This window comes from Bos grunniens, chromosome 9, assembly GCF_055505025.1.
Source record: "Bos grunniens cultivar Pamir isolate PY7600 chromosome 9, Bosgru_T2T1.0, whole genome shotgun sequence".
In the NCBI taxonomy this organism is placed as follows: Eukaryota; Metazoa; Chordata; class Mammalia; order Artiodactyla; family Bovidae; genus Bos; species Bos grunniens.
Window position 1 is genome coordinate 84,875,253 of NC_141173.1, and position 22,032 is coordinate 84,897,284.

Here is a 22,032-nt window from a genome sequence, read left to right on the forward strand (position 1 = left end):
ATGTACTGGTTGGATCTCCTTGCAGTCCAGGGGACTCTCAAGAGTCTTCTCCAACACCACAGTTCAAAAGCATCAATTCTTCGGCGCTCAGCCTTCTTCACAGTCCAACTCTCACATCCATACATGACCATAGGAAAAACCATAGCCTTGACTAGACTAACCTTTGTTGGCAAAGTAATGTCTCTGCTTTTGAATATGCTGTCTAGGTTGGTCATAACTTTCCTTCCAAGGAGTAAGCGTCTTTTAATTTCATGGCTGCAGTCACCATCTGCAGTGATTTTGGAGCCCAAAAGAATAAAGTCTGACACTGTTTCCACTGTTTCCCCATCTATTTCCCATGAAGTGATGGGACCGGATGCCATGATCTTCGTTTTCTGAATGTTGAGCTTTAAGACAACTTTTTCACTCTCCTCTTTCACTTTCATCAAGAGGCTTTTTAGTTCCTCTTCACTTTCTGCCATAAGGGTGGTGTCTTCTGCATATCTGAGGTTATTGACATTTCTCCCGGCAATCTTGATTCCAGCTTGTGTTTCTTCCAGTCCAGCGTTTCTCATGGTGTACTCTGCATATAAGTTAAATAAGCAGGGTGACAATATACAGCCTTGACGTACTCCTTTTCCTATTTGGAACCAGTCTGTTGTTCCATGTCCAGTTCTAACTGTTGCTTCCTGACCTGCATACAGATTTCTCAAGAGGCAGATCAAGTGGTCTGGTATTCCCATCTCTTTCAGAATTTTCCACAGTTGATTGTGATCCACACAGTCAAAGGCTTTGGCATAGTCAATAAAGCAGAAATAGATGTTTTTCTGGAACTCTCTTGCATTTTCCATGATCCAGCGGATGTTGGCAATTTGATCTCTGGTTTGTCTGCCTTTTCTGAAACCGGCTTGAACATCAGGAAGTTCATGGTTCACATATTTCTGAAGCCTGGCTTGGAGAATTTTGAGCATTACTTTACTAGCATGTGAGATGAGTGCAATTGTGCGGTAGTTTGAGCATTCTTTGGCATTGCCTTTCTTTGGGATTGGAATGAAAACTGACATTTTCCAGTCCTGTGGCCACTGCTGAGTTTTCCAAATGTGCTGGCATATTGAGTACGGCACTTTCACAGCATCATCTTTCAGGATTTGAAATAGCTGAATTGGAATGCTATCACCTCCACTAGCTTTGTTCATAGTGATGCTTTCTAAGGCTCACTTGACTTCACATTCCAGGATGTCTGGCTCTAGGTCAGTGATCACACCATTGTGATTATCTGGGTCATGAAGATCTTTTTTGTAGAGTTCTTCTGTGTATTCTTGCCATCTCTTCTTAATATCTTCTGCTTCTGTTAGGTCCATACCAGTTCTGTCCTTTATCGAGCCCATCTTTGCATGAAATGTTCCTTTGGTATCTCTGATTTTCTTGAAGAGATATCTAGTCTTTCCCATTCTGTTGTTTTCCTCTATTTCTTTGCATTGATCACTGAGGAAGGCTTTCTTATCTCTTCTTGCTATTCTTTGGGACCCTGCATTCAGATGTTTATATCTTTCCTTTTCTCCTTTGTTTTTAGCTTCTTCTTTTCACAGCTATTTGTAAGGCCTCCCCAGACAGCCATTTTGCTTTTTTGCATTTCTTTTCCATGGGGATGGTCTTGATCCCTGTCTCCTGTACAATGTCACGAACCTCATTCCATAGTTCATCAGGCACTCTATCTATCAGATCTAGGCTCTTAAATCTATTTCTCACTTCCACTGTATAATCATAAGGGATTTGATTTAGGTCATACCTGAATGGTCCAGTGGTTTTCCCTACTTTCTTCAATTTAAGTCTGAATTTGGCAATAAGGAGTTCATGGTCTGAGCCACAGTAAGCTCCTGGTCTTGTTTTTGCTGACTGTATAGAACTTCTCCATCTTTGGCTGCAAAGAATATAATCAATCTGATTTCGGTGTTGACCATCTGGTGATGTCCATGTGTAGAGTCTTCTCTTGTGTTGTTGGAAGAGGGTGTTTGTTATGACCAGTGCATTTTCTTGGCAAAACTCTATTAGTCTTTGCCCTGCTTCATTCTGTATTCCAAGGCCAAATTTGCCTGTTACTCCAGGTGTTTCTTGACTTCCTACTTTTGCATTCCAGTCCCCTATAATAAAAGGACATCTTTTTTGGGTGTTAGTTCTAAAAGGTCTTGTAGGTCTTCATAGAACCATTCAACTTCAGCTTCTTCAGCGTTGCTGGTTGGGGCATAGACTCGGATTACTGTGATATTGAATGGTTTACCTTGAAAACAGAGATCATTCTGTTGTTTTTGAGATAGCATCCAAGTACTGCATTTCGGACTCTTTTGTTGACCATGATGGCTACTCCATTTCTTCTGAGGGATTCCTGCCCACATTAGTAGATATAATGGTCATCTGAGTTAAATTCACCCATTTCAGTCCATTTCAGTTCGCTGATTCCTAGAATGTCGACATTCACTCTTGCCATCTCTTGTTTGACCACTTCCAATTTGCCCTGATTCATGGACCTGACATTCCAGGTTCCTATGCAATATTGCTCTTTACAGCATTGGACCTTGCTTCTATCACCAGTCACATCCACAGCTGGGTATTGTTTTTGCTTTGGCTCCATCCCTTCATTCTTTCTGGAGTTATTTCTCCACTGATCTCCGGTAGCATATTGGGCACCTACTGACCTGGGGAGTTTCTCTTTCAGTATCCTATCATTTTGCCTTTTCATACTGTTCTGACAGAATGTGGTCCACTGGAGAAGGGAATGGCAAACCACTTCAGTATTCTTGCCTTGAGAACCCCATGAACAGTATGAAAAGGCAAATGGTATGATGTTATAGCAGCCCAAATTGACTAAGACATTACTCAATTTGTCCCCCTCCCCCCCCACACTGCATGGCATGTAAGATATTAATTCCCCTACCAGGGGAAAGGCAGAGTCCTAACCACTGGACCTCCGGGGAAATCCCAACAATCCTTGATCTTTTAAAATACACTCATTTTTAAGTATTTTCCTACAAAGTCCACAGTTAGTATTATTCCTAAAGAAAATTCAGGCACACTGGTATCTGTCAGAATTCCCTCCCTTTCCCATCTCTTTTATTTTGGATACTTTCAAAAGCATGAAGTTGTTACTATCATTATTTGTTTATAGGAAATAACTTTTTAAAATTTTACCAAAATATTATACTGATTCATTTATTTACCACTGCAAACTTGTATTCCACACTTTAGTTCTAGATTCATGTCTACTTTCCTGAAGATACATCCTTCATTATTTTTTTTTTGAGTGGGGGGCAAGAATCTGTTATGGTAAATTCACATTTTTAAAATGTTTTTATATAATTTAAAATAAATGTTTCTATCTCGCTTTTGACTAAGAGCTTAATTGGGTCTTAATTCCAAGGTTGACAGTTATTTTACCTCAGCTTAGAAGACATCACTTCACTGCTTTACATTGTCTACTGTTTGCTGTCAGTTTGAGTGTACTTTATTTTTCGGTAACTGCTCAAATCTTCAGATTCTCATTTTCAGCATTGGCCTGTAATTTCCAACTGATAAACCTAGATTCAGAAGTCCATCTCCTGACTTCTCACTTGTGCTTTGTTATTGGTTGATGTGTTTTTTCCAATCTGAAGACATGTCTTTCTCAATTCTGAGCATTTTTCAGCAGTAATATCATAAAATATTTCTCCTAAACACCCTCCCCCACCCCCCACCATTTTAACCATTTCATCCTTCTGAGAATGATCTACTTGTCATTTCACATTTTCTCTTTATCTATCTATGCAAGAACTAGATTTGTTTTTAAATTTTACCTTCGAAATCATTAGTCCTCTTCAGACTTATTTAGTCTACTCTTTCAATATCTGAAGTTTTCATTACTAAAATTTTCCAATGTCTATTTTTTATATTGGTCTTTTTTTGTTTGTTTGTTTACTTGTTTAGTATCTTCTTGTTCTCACTGTAAGGCAGAAACATTTCTTTCTTTATCTCTTTGGTAACTCTAAATATATTCATTTTAAATATCTTTTAAATCTGTTATAGTATTTATCTTTCCTTGAATATGATTTCCTGACTGTCCTTTGAGTTTTAAGTTTCCTTCTTTCTTTTTTTTTGCTTTGTAATGTTCATATTTTGTAGATATTTTAAGCACACGCATGCCATTTTCTGCCATTAGGTTTGAATGGTTTTTAGGATGTGTCTCTTCCTACCCATTCTGACATTCTGCAGGGATGCTCTAGTGAAAAGGACAGGCTAGTTGCTACATTATTAAACTACTTTCCATCATGTTTTAACAACACCTTTGCTTCCAGTCAAGTCTTTCCATGGGGAGACTTTTCTCCCGTGCATGAAGTACTATTCCTAGTACCCCATCCATAGAGGTAGAGAGCCACTCCATCCCCATTTTTTCCCTTTTGGCCAGCCTATTTCCTTGTGGAATCACAGGAATTGATGTATTGCTTCCTACACCATAAACTGTAGGGGAGTTATTCCAGACTTAGTTCAAGGCTGGGAGCTCATGAATACTCTAGCCACTTGCGCCTGCACGCTCAGTTGCTCAGTTGTGTCCAATTCTTTGTAACCCTATGGGCTGTCGCCCACCAGGTTCCTCTGTCCATGGGATTCTCTAGGCAAGAATACTGGAGTGGGTTGTCATTTCCTCCTCCAGGGGATCTTCCTGACCCTGGGATTGAACCCATGTCTTCTGCATTAGCAGACATATTCTTTACCCCTGAGCCACCAGGGAAGCCCACTCTAGCCACTTGCTCATTCAAGAAGCCTATTTCTGGTCTCCTGACATTTGCAGGGTGAATTCAGCTTTTTTTCCAAAATAAACTTTAAAGCTTACTCAACTCCAGTTCCCAGTACCTGCTTGTGGATTACACTATTCCAGTCCCCAAACCACCACTGGAAGTTCTTTCTGTAATTAGACCATTAACTTTTTAAAAAATTTGAGATATGACTGACATATAATATTATATTAGTTTCAGTTATGAACATCATGATTTGATATTTGTATACATTGTGAACGATCACCACAATAAGTCTAGTCAACGTGTCACAGTACATAGCTGCACATATTTTTCCTTGTGACGTGAATTTTTAAGATCTACTGTGTTAGGAACTTTCAAAGCTGCAGCAGTGTATTATTAACTACAGTCACTATGTTAAATGTCACATGGTTGTGACATTTACTTTTTTTAGACAGTTTGGACAGTCTGATCATTTACATCCATTTTGCTCATCCCTCACGCTCTGCCTCTGGCAACCAGCCACTCACATTTTTAATAACTTTCAATCGTGATCAGTTCATTTTAGTAATGAAATATATAATTATTTTAACACCTATGTGAGTGTTGCCCACTTTATATATCATTTTCACGTCAGATGTCTGACTTGGCTTTCTGTTGTAAATTTGCTTCTTTTGTGTTGGCTCTCTTTTCCCCAGGAGAACCTTTACATTTTGTATTTCTGCTCTGGAAACCAGTCCCTTGCCTGACTTTCTAGAATTTTCTTCCCTCTAAACATTTGTTTCCTTTGGAATATCATTTGGCATTTGGAATATATATAGGGTCCCAAAGAGCCAGACACGACTGAGTGTCTGAGCATGTTTTATATTATAAACAATCCTTGTTGACTTTTACTAATTTATTTTTAAAACAATAAATTTCCACAGATATGTTTTGTTTATAAATTGCTAGCCTCTCCTAAAAATCATATACTGCTGCTAAGTTGCTTCAGTCGTGCCCAACTCTGTGCGACCCCAGAGACACCAGCCCACCAGGCTCCCCTGTCCCTGGGATTCTCCAGGCAAGAACACTGGAGTGGGTTGCCATTTCCTTCTCCAATGCATGAAAGTGAAAAGTGAAAGTGAAGTCGCTAGAGACCCCATGGACTGCAGCCTACCAGGTTCCTCCGTCCATGGGATTTTCCAGGCAAGAGTACTGGAGTGGGGTGCCATTGCCTTCTCTGAATCATATACTAGTATTGGGTATATTGTTATATGAATAGAGTAACCCTGCATATACCCCTGATTTTTTCAGGGGCAGGTTTGATTTCTTTGCATGTTTCAATTGTTTTTAATTTATTTCCCAAAAGTATCAGTTCCTAAATCTTCAAAAGTCCTGGGTTACTTCTGTGTTTAAGGATTATCTTATTCTCAGAAATGATGAAATCAGGAATAATGGGCTTTGAATATTTTAAAGGATCCCAACTATTCTAGAACAGTAGGTACATTCTGGCAATGATATTCAAAGGCTCACTGTGCTGACAGTTTCAAAAGCAACAATTGTATGCGATCATTCAAAGCCTATGGTATATTTGACATTGGGCTGTATTTGACCACTGCTTGTACTGTGTTTAGCACAATAGGGGAGCTACTGAGCTGGTATAAAATATCTCTAATGAGATTCTTTCTATGTGATCTTTAATATAGATGGAAATAAATTTGACATGTTACAAGGAAAGTAGGCCAATTAGTGATAAGGCTTAACAGCTTAAGGGAGGGAGCCAGTATATATTTACTTACACTTGACAGAATGAAGAGGAAAGCAAAACATAGTCTCAATAGAACAGTTATCTTTTTAAATTAAATCTTCCTTTTAAAAAATGAGTTTTTAGGGTTTTTGAACTTCTTAAATGAGGTAATCTTACCATGGTTTTAATGGATAAAAAATTGCTAATTTCTTTTTATCTGTAAGGTTGTACCAACATTGAGTAAAACAGGTACTATAATACACTAATTTATACCTTGATTTTTAAAAATTAATATTGTGAAAAATTGCCCCTTTTCCCTGATAACTATCATAGTCATCCTTTTCATATTTTCTTACATGCTACCTAGAACCACCCCTTTACAATGTATGTATTATCAGACTTTCTTTTCCAGCAAGATAGTGGATTCCAATTTATAAAAATAATAACACCTAGAAACACATACATAAAGAAATACAAATGTTCAGGATCCAGAAATAAGAAGGGAACTGAAAGTCAGAATGATGGCCGGATTGCCAGGGAAGGCTTATCAGTTTATGAAAGTGGAACCTTTTGTTTAAAAAGATATAAGGTAAGATCTTGATCCCCAGAGGAAAGGAAACACTCCCACCTTAGATAAAGGCATGGCTTTCCAGTTTAATCCTCTATAAGAAGGTGAATGAGAAAATCCACCCAAGCACAGAGAGACTGATACAGAGAACTAGTGCTGATTGCTAACTTCAACTAACATAAAGAGTGGGTTCATCTGCATCATCCCAAATTGCAGATAGTGACTGCAGCCATGACATTAAAAGACGCTTGTTCTTTGGAAGAAACGCTATGACAAAACTAGGTAGTTTATTAAAAAGCAGAGACAACACTTTGCTGACAAAGGTCTGTCTAGTCAAAACTATGGTTTTTCCAGTAGTCATGTACAGGTGTGAGAGTTGGACCTTAAAGAAGGATGAATGCCAAGGAATTGATGCTTTCAGATTGCTGTGCTGGAGAAGACTCTTGAGAGTTCCTTGGACTGCTAGGCGATCAAACCAGTCAATCCTAAAAGAAATCAGTTCTGAATACTCATTGGAAGGACTGATGCTGACGCTAAAGCTCCAATACTTTGGTCACCTAAGTGAAGAGCCAACTCACTGGAAAAAAACCCTGATGCTAGGAAAGATTGAGGGCAAGATGAGAAGTGGGCAACAGAGTATGAGATGGTTGGATGGTATCATCAACTCAATGGACATGAGGCTGAGAAAACTCCAGAAGATAGTGAGGACAGGGAAGCCTGGTGTGCTGCAGTCCGTGGAGGTGCTGAGTTGGATATGACTTAGCAACTGAACAACATCCACACACGCTCACTGCTTTTCTCAGTTTTCTGTTTGTTTGTATTTTTTTTCTTCTCTTTGTACATGGAGTACTAGGGCAGGTACACAGCTGCAGTAACTGATAGAATATTGGAATGTTTTTATATTGATTGGTGAGTAGCCTTAACAATAACCTCACCCATAGCCCTGATCCCCAGACTTCTCTGATTCTTGCCCTGGGTCCCTGTCCCACCTTGTGGGCTTTATGTCCCCCACTCTGGTACTTAAAGAATAAATGTCTGTCGGAGCTGCTGGCTTTGAAGACCCTGATCCAGCATTGCAGAGATCATCTGTTTAGATCAGTTAATGCTCATTTCCTTCCCAATTGTTAGGCATTTTGAATAGCATCCCTGAGAGTGCCTCTTCTTTGTGTATGATTTGGTAATTTCACCAAGTTTTAAAATGTTAGATATCATTTAAATGCTAATGATTCTCAAATTTTCACTTTTACTCTCTTTCTCCCAAACTTCAGAATGCTATATCTACCTACCTATTCAGCATCTCCATGGATGTATGATAAACATCTACAATGCAACTCATTCAAAAGTGAAATATTGCTTTATTTCCTACCCCAGTTTTGTCCCATCCCATAGTCTTTTGTCTTTCAGGAAATATCAATTCAGTCAGCTTGCTCTACCTTTAAAATACACACTAGGGACTATTTCTTGCCTCCTTTACTGTTACCAACCTGGTACAAACCACGACCAGCTCTTACCTCTTACAGCGCCTTCCAAGTTGTCTCTTTCATCTCCTTTAGCCTTTCCTGAACACAGCTACAAGAGTGATTAGAAAATTTCAGTCACGTCATGTCATACCCCTGTTCGAAGCCCTCCTTTGGTTTCCTGCCTCACTCAGACTAAAAACCCTTGTACTTCCCTTTGTTTGGATCCCCATTATTATCTTTGCCCCACCTGTTACCTCTCAGAAACCTTCTCTTTCTAAACCCCTCTTTGGTCACACTGATTTCATTATTCTTCAAATAAACTGAGATGCTCTTTGCATCTGGAATACTCTTCCTTGTTTGTGGAACATTCTTCCCATAGGTATCCACATAGCTTGATCCTTTATTTTCTTTCACTATTTACTTAAACATTATAAAATAGACACTTTACATAACCACCGTATTAAAAATTGTGCAAGTTAACTCTTCAGGTCCCCTTTCCTATTTTATAATTCTTTTTAGTGTTTTTCACTTTGTACTATTTATTTTACTCAATTTACACTGTTTATTATGTGTCTCCACTGCTAGAGTCTGAACTCAGTAAGAGTAGAGATTTAAGTCTGGTTTGTTCACTACTTATCCCAGGGTCCAGAGCAGGGTTCCAGCCTCACAAGCAGCTAAAACTCAAATAGTTAAAGAGATGCCTTTTTTAGATTTTACAATTCATTAAAATGTAGAAAAAGCAAAACCAGAGGTTTAGAGATAGGAAAACTCCGTATACTAATGGTGAGAGTATAAGTCCAACTTTCCTGGAGAAAATTAGTCAAAATATACATCACAAATTTTCAACATGCAAGTATTTTGATGCAGTAAGTTTCCTTATTAAAATTTGTCCTAACAAAATGATAATGTGTGCAAAGATTTGGCAAAAGGGCAACCATCACTGTCTTGCTTATAATTGGGAATAATTTAAAAATTAAAAGCTTCAAATTTCCAAATATAGAAAGTTAGTTAAATGAAAGACAATATATCACACAACAGAATATTATGCAATCATTAAATTAGTATATAGATATGTAAACACTTATTTGCATGGAAACTATCAACAGTGTACTGATAAGTGGAAAAAAGCAATCTATAAAAGAGACCATGATGAATAATGTCATTTTTAAAGAAAGATGTATATCCTTGTACATTAATCTGAGGGGATGAATAATTTTTAATGATGTGGTTTCTAGAATGATGTGGGTATGCCTTTCTTATTTATCTGATTTGTATTTCTAAATTTCCTTTTAAAATGATGACCATAGTTGACTTTTTATATTGGGAAAAACCCAAATTGTAATTGCACTCTTCTTCAAAAAGATATTACTATAGCTAATGTATTACTATTATACAAGTAAAGGATTTTGGGGGGGTATGAATTATATATAAAAATTCCCCTTGATAGACTTCCCTGATGGCTCAGTCAATAAAGAATCTACCTGCCAATGCAGGAGACCTGTGTTCAATCCCTGGGTTGGGATGCCTACCTGGAGAAGGAAATGGCAACTCACTCCAGGATTCTTGCCTAGGAAATCCCATGGACAGAGGAGCCTGGTGGGCTATAGTCTATGGGGTTGCAAGAGTGAGACATGACTTAGCAACTAAACCACCACCATTGCCCTTCATTGTTATTCCCCTTCTATGTTGATGATAAATGTCCTGCCTCAGAAAGTAAGGACTTGTTCAGTTGCTAAGTCGTATCTGAGTCTGCAACCCCATGGACTGCAGCACACCAGGCTCCCCTGTCCTTCTCTATCTCCTCGAGTTTGCTCAAATTCATGTCCATTGAGTCAGTGATGCTATACAGGAGCTAATGCTCAAAATTTGCTCACAGAATAATCTCTTTGTGGTATTTCAGTCTTTAAACCCTTAACATGTGGAAGTTGTCTATCTATAGGTATGACTATTGAAAAGTATGTTTAATGTGTTTGCTAATAAGATAATTAAATTTATTTCATGAAATTATCTAGTATTTTACCTCAGAGATTTGAATTCAAACCCCCTCCCCTCTTTATCTCTAGTCAGTATGCTTTTGGCAGTAACGTACAACCATCTGAACAGAAGAAGGGGAAATTTCCAATCTGGCCAGAATGGAGCGAAGCAGACATAAATGCCGAGAAGTGGGATGCAGGCAAAGGTGCAAAAGAAAAGGACAAATTGGGGAAGAGCCCTGTACTTGTAAGTAGACTTGAATGTGGCTAGACTTCAGTTTGGTTTTTGATTGTAAGTGGAATAGGATTTGTTAACATGTGCGTGTGCTCACTCTTCTCCACAGCCTCCATTGAAAAGAGAAATTTTGTCTTTGTCCACCTTGACTCCACTCATCCTACCTTGTCTCTCCAGGTCTTTAGTTCTGAGCTTTGGTGAATTGCATTTAAGTAAATGGGAGGAGAGAAATGACCAAAAATTCATAAGAATGAAAGAAATAGAATAAGCTAGCTAGTAGATTTCGAGAGACTTGGGAACCAGGTATTTAGAGATGTTGGTTTAGGAAATGAGAAGCCTTCACAAAATTGTGAGCTGTTATTTAGAGATTATAGGGAAGATAAATTTTTAAGAGATGCTACAAGGTAAAAATTGAACCCCTCTTATATCTGTACCCCAAGATATTTTGGTTAAAATCTCTGTCACTCTTCATTTGCCTGTGACTTTTTATAAAAGATTTTTTTTAATATGGATCATTTTTAAAGTCTTTATTGATTTTGTTTCAATATTGCTTCTGTTTTATTTTTTGCTTTTTTTGGCCACGAGACGTGGGATCTTAGCTCCCCAACCAGGGATCAAATCTGTACCCTGTGCATTAGAAGGCAGTGTCTTAACCCCTGATCACCAGTAAAGTTCCTACCTGTGACTTTCAAACATGGTGCATCCCTGAGATTGGAGCTGAGAATTGAGTTCCTACAGTTTCCAGTTAAATTGCTTACTTAAGAATATTTATTTCCAAAAACCTCTTTGTAGAAAATACTAGTCTGGGTTTCATTTAAAATATGGCCCATTTATTTGATGCAGTAATTCATTCAACAGAAGTACTTTTAGAACACAGCACAATTTTCAAGACACAAAATTGCCGTAATGGCTAGGTTGAACTCTATTGTCTTTATTCACAAAGAACTCTCAGAAATGGTACTTATTAGCATTTACATTTTGTGCACAAAGTGCAGAATCACAAACTGCATGATTCGTATCAGTAATTTGTTTACATAAAAGGCAGTCAATATAATTAATTGCTGACGTTGTTAGCATTTGAACAATTTCAAATAACAATATGTGAGACAATGTATTCTTTGTACCATACCTAAAGTAATTATGAAATGTTTAGATGCAAGGGACTTTTGAACTCTCTGGTTCAAATGAAAATGGTCATGTTTTACATATTTTAATAGAAATTCAGATCTTATAGGGATTGTTTGAGAATTCTCATCAGCAAATAGATTTTGCAAATTCTCAGTTGAGCAGCTGAGCACTGGAAAAGATTCAGGGATAAGTCATTCTAAACTATAAAGAAGCAATGGGGAAGAGAAGAACAGAGTACCTAAAAACTCTGAAATAGGAAATGAGATACAAAATAATATTTTAAGGACCTTACAATAAAAGCATGCTTTTATTAGATGATTATGAAAACTTCTCGCAAATCTCTGGAAGGTGAGGTATCGAATTCTGGAACTTTTCAATAATATTGAAACAAGCGTAAGTCTATTGGAAGAAAATGTATTGGAAGAAAATCATTGAGACTTGAGTGGTAATAAGTGTGCTGGTCACTGGATGTTCATTTTATTTGGGGGTAACACATAGGACTATTGCTGGATGCTGTATGAAACTGCATGCTTCGGGAAGCCCTCCCCTCATACTACTGCTGTTCCACTGGAACTTGACATTTCAGAACCTAGCCAATACCACATTCTTCCAATGCAACTTTCAGAAGGTAGGAAAGCACAGCTCAAATGCCGGTTGTTATGGCAATGCAAAGAGGTGCCATCCGAGATAGAACCCTGCTTCCCACCCCCAGTTCTGTTCCACAAGCTCAGCATTCATGGCTCAGGGAGCAACAATTTCTCCACTGGAGTGAGTCCTGGACACTCCAAGCCTTGTGATTGCATTTCTATAATATGGTGGCACATAAACTCATTCCAATCCTAAAGAAAGGCAATGCCAAAGAATGCTCAAACTACCGCATGATGGCACTCATCTCACACGCTAGGAAAGTAGTGCCCCAAATTCTCCAAGCCAGGCTTCAGCAATACATGAACCATGAATTTCCAGATGTTCAAGCTTGTTTTAGAAAAGGCAGAGGAACCAGAGATCAAATTGCCAACATCCGCTGGATTATCGAAAAAGCAAGAGAGTTCCAGAAAAACATCTATTTCTGCTTTATTGACTATGCCAAAGCCTTTGACTGTGTGGATCACAATAAACTGTGGAAAATTCTTCAAGAGATGGGAATATCAGACCACCTGACCTGCCTTTTGAGAAACCTGTATACAGGTCAGGAAGTGACAGAACTGGACGTGGAACAACAGACTGGTTTCAAATAGGAAAAGGAGTACGTCAAGGCTGTATGTTGTCACCCTGCTTATTTAACTTTTATGCAGAGTACATCATGAGAAACACTGGGCTGGATGAAGCACAAGCTGGAATCAAGATTGCCATATGCAGATGACACCACCCTTACAGCAGAAAGGGAAGAAGAACTAAAGAGCCTCTTGATGAAAGTGAAAGAGGAGATTGAGAAAGTTGGCTTAAAGCTCAACATTCAGAAAACTAGGATCATGGCATCCGGTCCCATCACTTCATGGCAATTATATGGGGAAACTGGAAACAATGGCTGACTTTATTTTGGGGGATCCAAAATCACTGCAGATGGTGATTGCAGTAATTGTCATGAAATTAAAAGATGCTTAATCCTTGGAAGGAAAGTCATGACCTACCTAGACAGCATATTAGAAAGCCAAGACTTTACTTTGTCAACAAAGGTCTGTCTAGTCAAGGCTATGGTTTTTCCAGTAGTCATGTATGGATGTGAGAGTTGGACTGTGAAGAAAGCTGAGCGCCAAAGAATTGATGCTTTTGAACTGTGATGTTGGAGAAGACTCTTGAGAGTCCCTTGAACTGCAAGGAGATCCAACCAGTCCGTCCTAAAGGAGATCAGTCCTGGGTGTTCTTTAGAAGGACTGATGTTGAAGCTGAAACTGCAATACTTTGGCCACCTGATGAGAGAGCTGACTCTTTTGAAAAGACCCTGATGCTGGGAAAGATTGAGGGCAGGAGGAGAAGGGGATGACAGAGGATGAGATGGTTGGATGGCATCACCAACTCAGTGGACATGAGTTTGGGTAAACTCTGGGAGTTGGTGATGGACAGGGAGGCCTGGAGTGCTGCAGTTCATGGAGTCTCAAATAGTCAGACACGACTGAGCAACTGAACTGAGCTTAAACTCTTGCAGGTTTTACCAGAAGAAACTGCCTTATACATATGACCCTGGCAGTTCTCCTTGGAACGTTACAGAAGGCCACTTCTTGAAATGTGAGGCTAGTGATCAGGAGATTGGTATCAGATGAGCTGACCATTTCCTGTAAGTCCAGAGTTAGGTCTCAGTTCCTCACCTAAGTGATGGCAAAGAAAGGATATGGTGAGTGAAACAAATGAAGAACTATATGATAAAGTACTGTGAGGTAGATGTAAGAAATATACCTAAAGCAACATGACAAGAAAAGAGTACGATTAACAAGAGGAGAGGCTCAAATCCTGGAGAAAAGGGAATCATAATGAGATGAGCCCCACTAATTTCTTCCTCAAAGTCATTTATTAAGTCAAGGTATGGAAAGTAGAAACCAAGAAGAAAGTAGTGGCCTGGAGCTTGTGTCAGTTTTTCTGGGTTGAAGTGAAGTAGGATATTGTCTGAAGCTGCCAAAGCAGACCTTGACCCAGATCCCAGGGTAACTATGGAGACATGATCTGAAAATTTTACGTACATTATCTTGAGACATGTATGTACCTCATAAGCTATGAATGTGAAGCGTTTGCTGCAGAGCAAATGAATAAAAAAACAGCAGTCTGGAAGTTAAATAACTGAGAAAACATTTCATAATGATAGCTAGAGATTGGAATTTCATGTACACCAAGTTAGCTTGATAAACATTCCAGACTTTCCATTAGTGCCCCAACATGGCTACAGCATTCCATAATGAGTAAGTATGAACAAAAGTACACTAGTCTTGCCAAATCCTAAGACCCAATGTTGACTAGGTCAAGTTTATCTTGCACTCTGTCAGAAGGGAATAAAATCCTCCTCTTGGGAGGAAGACATCACCATTTAGAACCTGTATATATTTTTATATCCAGTATATAGTGTACACTCAAAATTTACCAGACAGGAAGAGAAACAGAACCAAGTGACTAAAAATTAAGAGGAAAAAACAGATAATAGAAACAGATTTAGAAGGAACTCTGAGAATTTTCAGATAGGACACTTTAAAATTTCTAAGTTAATACTTTTAGGGAAAAAAAAGCCATGTGAGGGAACCCCAGAAGCCTAGTACTTCTCTTGGAAAAACATCAGTCTATCTTTTAAACTCATTCTTCTATCATTTTGACTAGATGTCAGAGTTGCCTTTGTCTTCATTTGAATTATTCCAGTATTGTTAAATGTGACAATAAACCATATCCTTCAGATACACAGAAATTTATTAGGTTTAACTCTCCGACAATGTCCTCAAATACAACCTATTTCTCAAGACACATGAGTGTTAAGGTAAACATATAATGAAAATCAAAACAGTATTTATTTGATCCGTCCCCATTAACTGAGGGGAAGTTTACTCTCTGCCCCCACCACAAATATATTATGTTGCTGTAATATCTTGTTTGTACTTCTAGAAATTTTCATATCTTTATTTATCATAAAAATCTCAATAAATCTTTATTTCTCATAAAGATCTCCCATCACCTACCACCTCATGAGCCATGAGAATTTTCACATAGCAGTTACTTGAAGTGTCTCTAACTTACTAGACTTCTTGCATTTGGGCACCATTCTTTCTCCAGAATTCACCAATTGATCCATAGTTGGGGGTCAAAAACTAATGAATTAATTGCCTTCTGTGCATTTGTTCCAGAAAAATGGAAACTTACGTTCACACAAAAAACAATAACCTGTACACAGTGATCACTGCAGCTTTATTAGTAACAGCCTGAAACTGGAAACAGCTCAGATGTCCTTCAATGGGCAGATGGTAAACGAACAAATATCTGTAGCATGAAATATTACTCAGCAATAAACAACCAACTATTGACACATGCAAAAATTTGAATGGATTGAATATCCAGGGAATTAGGCAGAGAAATAAAATAAATCCAAAGGGTTACAGGCTATATGGTTCTATTCATATAACATTACTGAAATAACAAAATTGTAAAAGTCAAGACTAAACTAGCAATTGCCAACTGGTATGGATTAAACACAGACTGGGGAGCTGGAGGGTCCCTGTGGCTATACAAAGGTATAACGAGGCTCCTTGTGCTGGTGAAACTGTTCTGTTGTCTGTGTCAGTGTCAATATCCTGATTGTGTACTACAGTTTTTTAAGGTGTTACTACTGGAGAACTTGGATGGAGAATCAAGGAACTCTCTGTATCGTTTCATACAATGGTTTATGAATCCTGATTACACCAAAATAACAAGTTTAGTTAAAATGATTAATAAACCAAAGTCAGGTCAAAGGTACAAATTTCATTTACATGAAATCCTTTTTATGATTCTAACCATTGAACAATAAGTAAATATTTTTTAAATCTTCTTTACTTAGATTAAAAAAACAATATTTTCAGTGGAAAAAATGGCCTTACTGGCCCATTCAAAATTGTCTCCCTACCATACCTAATTCACGCTCCAAAGCAGCTCATGCTTGTTCAGACTACTTCCTCTGCAATCAAAATGCTATTTAATAATCAAGGTTTCATTAATTAATTACAGCAATGTTAATTCAATATTCTCTAAGTACTTTATGAACTAGCTGTGAGAACAGTCACACAAATTCCTCTATAAATTCTTCTTTATTGTTCAGGTTCATTTGATATATTCATTTTTATTGGGATAGAGTTGTTTTTATTTTAATAAAACTATAATATAGAGAAAAAAACTTAGCACATTTTTTTATGTAGCATTTTTTTGAAGACCCTGAAGGAAAAATTGAGTTACCATCATCATTGAAAATTTATTCCTGGAAACGTCCACAGGATTTTTTAATCAATCGGGTAAGAGATAATTTTACTATTAAACAAAATTTGTATTAGTCATGAGATATAATATCCTAGTTTTGAAAATTTGCATTTTAAAAACAATTTAAGGTAGTTTTCCTGTGGTATCTAGTAAGAAAAAGTAATTACTTCTTGGCATTTAAATTAGAAATAAATATTTATCAATATAGTTTGTACAGGTTTCCAAAAGAATATTGACATTTTGTTTAAGGCCTCAAGTTTCCTTCTTCTCTGCATGATGTCAAATTATAACCTAAAATGTTGCACAAAGTTTTTCCTTAAATCCTGACACACTTTCTCCTCTCTGCTTCTTATGTAAAGGTCTTTCTAGGTTAGAGTTCATTAGAATTAATTTTCCAGTCCAAGAGAATAACACTTGGATTTCTCTCTTCCGGGAATTTTTTAAGCATTTTCCAAGGGCCACTTTCATATCTGAACTCCATTTGTTGTTGTTGTTGTTGTTTTTACCAATGTGGACATCACCCAAGAAAACTTCATTTTAAATAGCACTTCATTTTAAATAGTGCTTATATACATTAAAGCTTTAGACACATTGATCTATCTTCCTAATTAATAGCTATGTTAGTTTGAATATATTTGGTATTTTTAAGGGCTTAATTATCACTAATGTCTTTTTCCCCGTCTCCCACTTTCATTTAATGCATAGGAAACTAGTAGGCTAAATTAGGTACTTAATGCTAGTCAAAAGATTAAAATGGAGCAGATTCTTCTGTGATTATGGAATTCATTGCATCTTTGCTTCTATGCAAAGTGATTTTATTCCTAAGAGTTTTAGCGTTTAGAAGCACTGCTACTAATGAAGAAAATACAATTTATCCATCATATTTTCAATTATTGTTATTAGTTAAGGAAGTCAGAAACACTAAATCTTAAATATTTATTCAAATGAGAAAATAACAAAGTACATCTTTGTCCATCAGAGTACTTTTTCAACGCCTGTCTGTAAAACACTTTAAATAAATCAAATTTATACAAACCATATTTTTAAATTAGTTATATTGTTAGGTGACTTTGAAATGAAGAATGCAAATTCTGTGATGTTAATACAATTCACTTAATATGTATGTATTATTAATAAGACTCAGGCTCTACTCACTCTAAGTACAGAATTTACATTCCAAGCAAATGAAGAATATAAATTCCATGAAGTGAGAGTGTTGTAAGTTTGGATAAGTAAGAAAGTTTTTTACCTTTTTAGCATACCTTAGGTCTGAGAGATACACTTGTACTAAAAATAAATGAATTCATTGTTGACAATGACACTTCCACCTTACTGAAATACTGTCATCCATCTCTGTACCTCTCTCCCTTTGCACTGACCCTTTCTCTTGGTCTGCCGTGCTGGGAGTGGACCAGAACAGTCAGAACTAAAAGTCCAGCCAAGCAGTAAAGTTTTAGATTAGTGCTGGCCAAGTTGTATTGTCTGAGTCCACAGTGATAAACACATTTGATTTTGAGACATTAAATACAGACAAGAAAAAGTGAAAGTGTTAGTCACTCAGTTGTGTCCAATCCTGTGGGATCCCATGGACTACAGCTCATCAGGCTCCTCTGTCCACGGGATTCTCCAGGCAAGAATACTGGAGTGGGGTGCCATTCCCTTCTCCAGGGGTTCTTCCTGACCCAGGGATCAAACCTGGGTCTCCTGTGTTGCAGGCAGATTCTTTACCATCTGAGCCAATAAATATGGACATACATAAAGTTTAGACAAAAATATTGTAAAATAATAATGACCTTTCTATATAAAATTTATTGAATATATAGTGTTGCTGTTTAGTCACCAAGTCATATCTGACTCTTTGCGTCCTCATGAACTGTAGCCTGCCAGGCTCATCTGTTCGTGGGATTTCCCAGGCAAGGATACTGGAGTAGGTTGCAATTCCCTGACCCAGGGATCGAACCTATATCTCCTGTGTCTCCTGCATTGACAGGCAGATTCTTTACTGCTGAGCCACCAGGGAAGCCACTGAATATATATATATATATGTTCTCGACACATTATATGTATGTAATTTTATAAATTGTGCTTGTAAATTATGAACTTAAGAGTCAATTCTGGCCTTCAAGGGAGTTGTAGGTAAATTTCTCTCAGACATCTGAAAGTACTTTATTGAGTTTTCAAGGTGTTAGTTATACAGATGATTGAGTTTCTATAAAAATCTACTTTGCTAATCAAAGTCATTTTCATGTTAATTTGGTATGTTAAATATATAAAGTTGATATTAATTGTAAGTAATTAAAAATTTTGCTACAAGTCATATTTTTCCCTATTATCTTTTTCCTTTATTGACCTTAATATATAAAGGCAACTTTAGATATATACAAATTAAATAATGACTGCAAAATTAACTTTAAAAGATATTACAAGATTTGAAGTCAAACAAGATTTTTAAAAGCTGTCTCAGTTAATATTTTTTATCCAAGATGAAGAGATTTTTCTAGCTACCAGATGTTAACTAAGCTTCAGGTTTAACTTGAGTGGTTTATTTAAATTTCAAATCGGGTTTTAAACTCTGTGTGTGTGTATGCATGCTAAATTTATCTGCATATGTTACATCTTACAACATTTTATTATGTTAAAATACTGTATTTTATAGGCATTACATTATTAAATTAATGTCACAGCTCTATCAGAGGTTATCTTATAGAATGTTTATTTTTTTATTTCTTCCAATTCCTCTGCGAGGAACAAAATCAAATTTGGCCTGTATGTAGCACATGAAATTGTATCAGTAAACTAAATTTCCTTTATTTTTCCCAAGGAGCAATATCTCTCTCTATATATTTTTATTTCAGGCTCCAGTGGTTGTGAAAAATGAAATCCTGTTTGACTTATTTTCAGCGAATGAGCATTTACTCTGCAGTGAGGTAGGTTGGGGAAGTATGAACCAAAAAGCTCCTTGAAGAATGCCTTGTAGACCTGCTTAAACAACTCCTGGGTAGTCAATTTCAGTGCTCTTGCTCACCTTTAAATTTTAGTATAACTGAATATTTCATACCCAGACACTCAAAGAGGAAGAGAAGCTCTTTAGTTGAGTTTAGCAACAGAGTCAGTGGAAGAGATGTTAATATTAGCACTGTTTGTGCCATGGACCAGGGTAGTCAGGTTCTCACCATCTGGGCATTTCTCTTCTGGATCCATGTACCTAGCAATTACCATAAAGTTGTTGCCAATTTGAGCCTACATCATGCCCAAGAGTAGGGTGTCTGGTGGTGTTTGACTTGCCAATGTGGAGGAATCAGGAGACTCAGTTCAAATGCAATACCTCACCTATACAAGACAAATTTTCAGCGCAGCAGTCCTACAGCCTGTGGGAATTCACCTTCTCCCTCTCCACCCTGGGTTCTATCCATCATAAGTAGACCTGTTCCACTTCCCTAAGGTAGTTAGATCTGAAACAGGGATTTTTTTTTTTCATTATTTTCTCCAAAGGCCCAGTCATAGGGGTGTAGTTATTATCGATTCAAACATTTTGTCTTTCTTATCTTTAACATCTTGGCCAATACTAAAATCAAAATATTAATTTTTTCGGTCAGGTTGTACTGAGTTGTATAAAATTATCTCTGAATTGTTTTATATTTTATGAATTCCAAAGACTTTAGCATATTTTCCGTGGACATGTAAAATGTTTTATTTATTTTTATTGAAGCGTAGTGATTTACAATGTTGTCTTAATTTCTGTTGGACAGCAAAGTAATTCAATTCTACACATATACATATATATGCATTCTTTTGTATATTTTTTCTGTATGGTTTATCACAGGATATTAAATATAGATCACTGTGCTGTATAGTAAGACTTTGTTATTTATCCATTATATACACAATAGTTTGCATCTGCTGATCCCAAACACCCAGTCCGTTTCTCCCCCACCTTCTTTCTTGGCAACCACAAGACTGTCTCTATGTCTATCAGCCTATTTCTGTTCTGTAGATAGGTTAATTTGTGTCATATTTTGGATTCCACAAAGGAAGTATAAAATAATTCTATAGTAAAATCTCCAGCTACATAGGAGGATATCTGATTTGCCTTTTTCAACTTAACCTACATTTAAGAAGTTTTCTAGATAACCAAGTTAAGAAAAATATAAATCTTATGACTTCAGACTCAAGTATTTAATCTCCTTACAAACCAGGCAGTGAAACATACTCTGAAGTTCAACTCTTCACTGTGCCTTGCTGCCTGATGAAAACCTTGCAGGTGGGAGTTTTACTTGAAGCTGTACCTGCTGATCAACATGTGAATATGGGACTTAGAGTGTATTTAAGTGTGTGCCCAGTTTTACTTCTTTCTCATGTCTCGTTGCTTGTCTAATTGATCTTATTGACATAGAAGGATCATTTTCTTCTCAAATTCTCACATTTACAGAATAGTAGTGCAAGAAGGTGGTGCTATTGGTAAAGAACTCATCTGCTAATGCAAGAGACTTAAAAGACTTGGGTTCGATACCTGAGCTGGGAAGATCCCCTGGAGGAGGGCATGACAACCCACTCCAGTATTCTTGCCTGGAGACTCCCATGAACAAAGGAGCCTGGTGAACTACAGTCCATAGGCTCACAAAGAGTTGGACACTACTGAGTAACTAACGCTTTCACTTTCACAGCTCAATCTTTTATAAAGATTCCAAAATAAAGCCATCATTGCTCTCAGAAGCATTCTGAGAGCACACACACACACACACACATACAGCTAAAATGGTGGTCAGTGTCAAATCACTGACCATTTACTCTGAAAGACAGCTCTTAGCTAAGGATTTTTAGCTTGTATTATGATTATATGTTTTGAGAACAAAAGCAAGATATATGACTTTATTCTGTAGGTAAGAAATAAAAATGTAGAATATATTACACATAGAATCTAATAATGCTACTGGAAGTAGATTTTCAACTGCCACCCACTCCCAAAATCACAGTGCCAACAATTGAAAAATAACTAATGAACACTACTGGTTTTTACCTCTAGCTAATGAGATGGATTATCAGCGAAATCTATGCCGTGTGGAAGATATTCAATGGGAGTGCTTTGGCCAATTATTTTAAAGGAACAGCAGGGGACCCCCCTCTTCTGGTCTGGAAGCCCTGGGAACACATATACTCTCTATGCAAGGCTGTGAAGGGCCACACGCCCTTGTTTAATAGCTATGGAAAGTATGTGGTGAAGCTTTATTGGATGGTAAGTTCTTGTACACACAGGTAACCATTTGTGTGTCTTTCATATTG

The 22,032-nt window shown here is 37.2% G+C and overlaps 1 protein-coding gene across 2 annotated transcripts in view; it reads left to right on the forward strand.

Annotated features, from left to right (window-relative positions):
* The window catches only part of ADGB (androglobin), a 190,178-nt gene that overhangs the window by 15,437 nt on the left and 152,709 nt on the right, over positions 1–22,032 (forward strand). Inside the window, exons 2-5 of one of the 2 annotated variants that reach the window (XM_086316625.1) lie at positions 10,560–10,716; positions 16,695–16,787; positions 19,608–19,679; positions 21,776–21,985. In XM_086316625.1, the coding sequence (XP_086172751.1) occupies positions 10,560–10,716; positions 16,695–16,787; positions 19,608–19,679; positions 21,776–21,985 (532 nt within the window). The remainder of the gene's footprint in view (positions 1–10,559; positions 10,717–16,694; positions 16,788–19,607; positions 19,680–21,775; positions 21,986–22,032) is intronic. The other variant, XM_086316626.1, reaches the window with a different exon arrangement.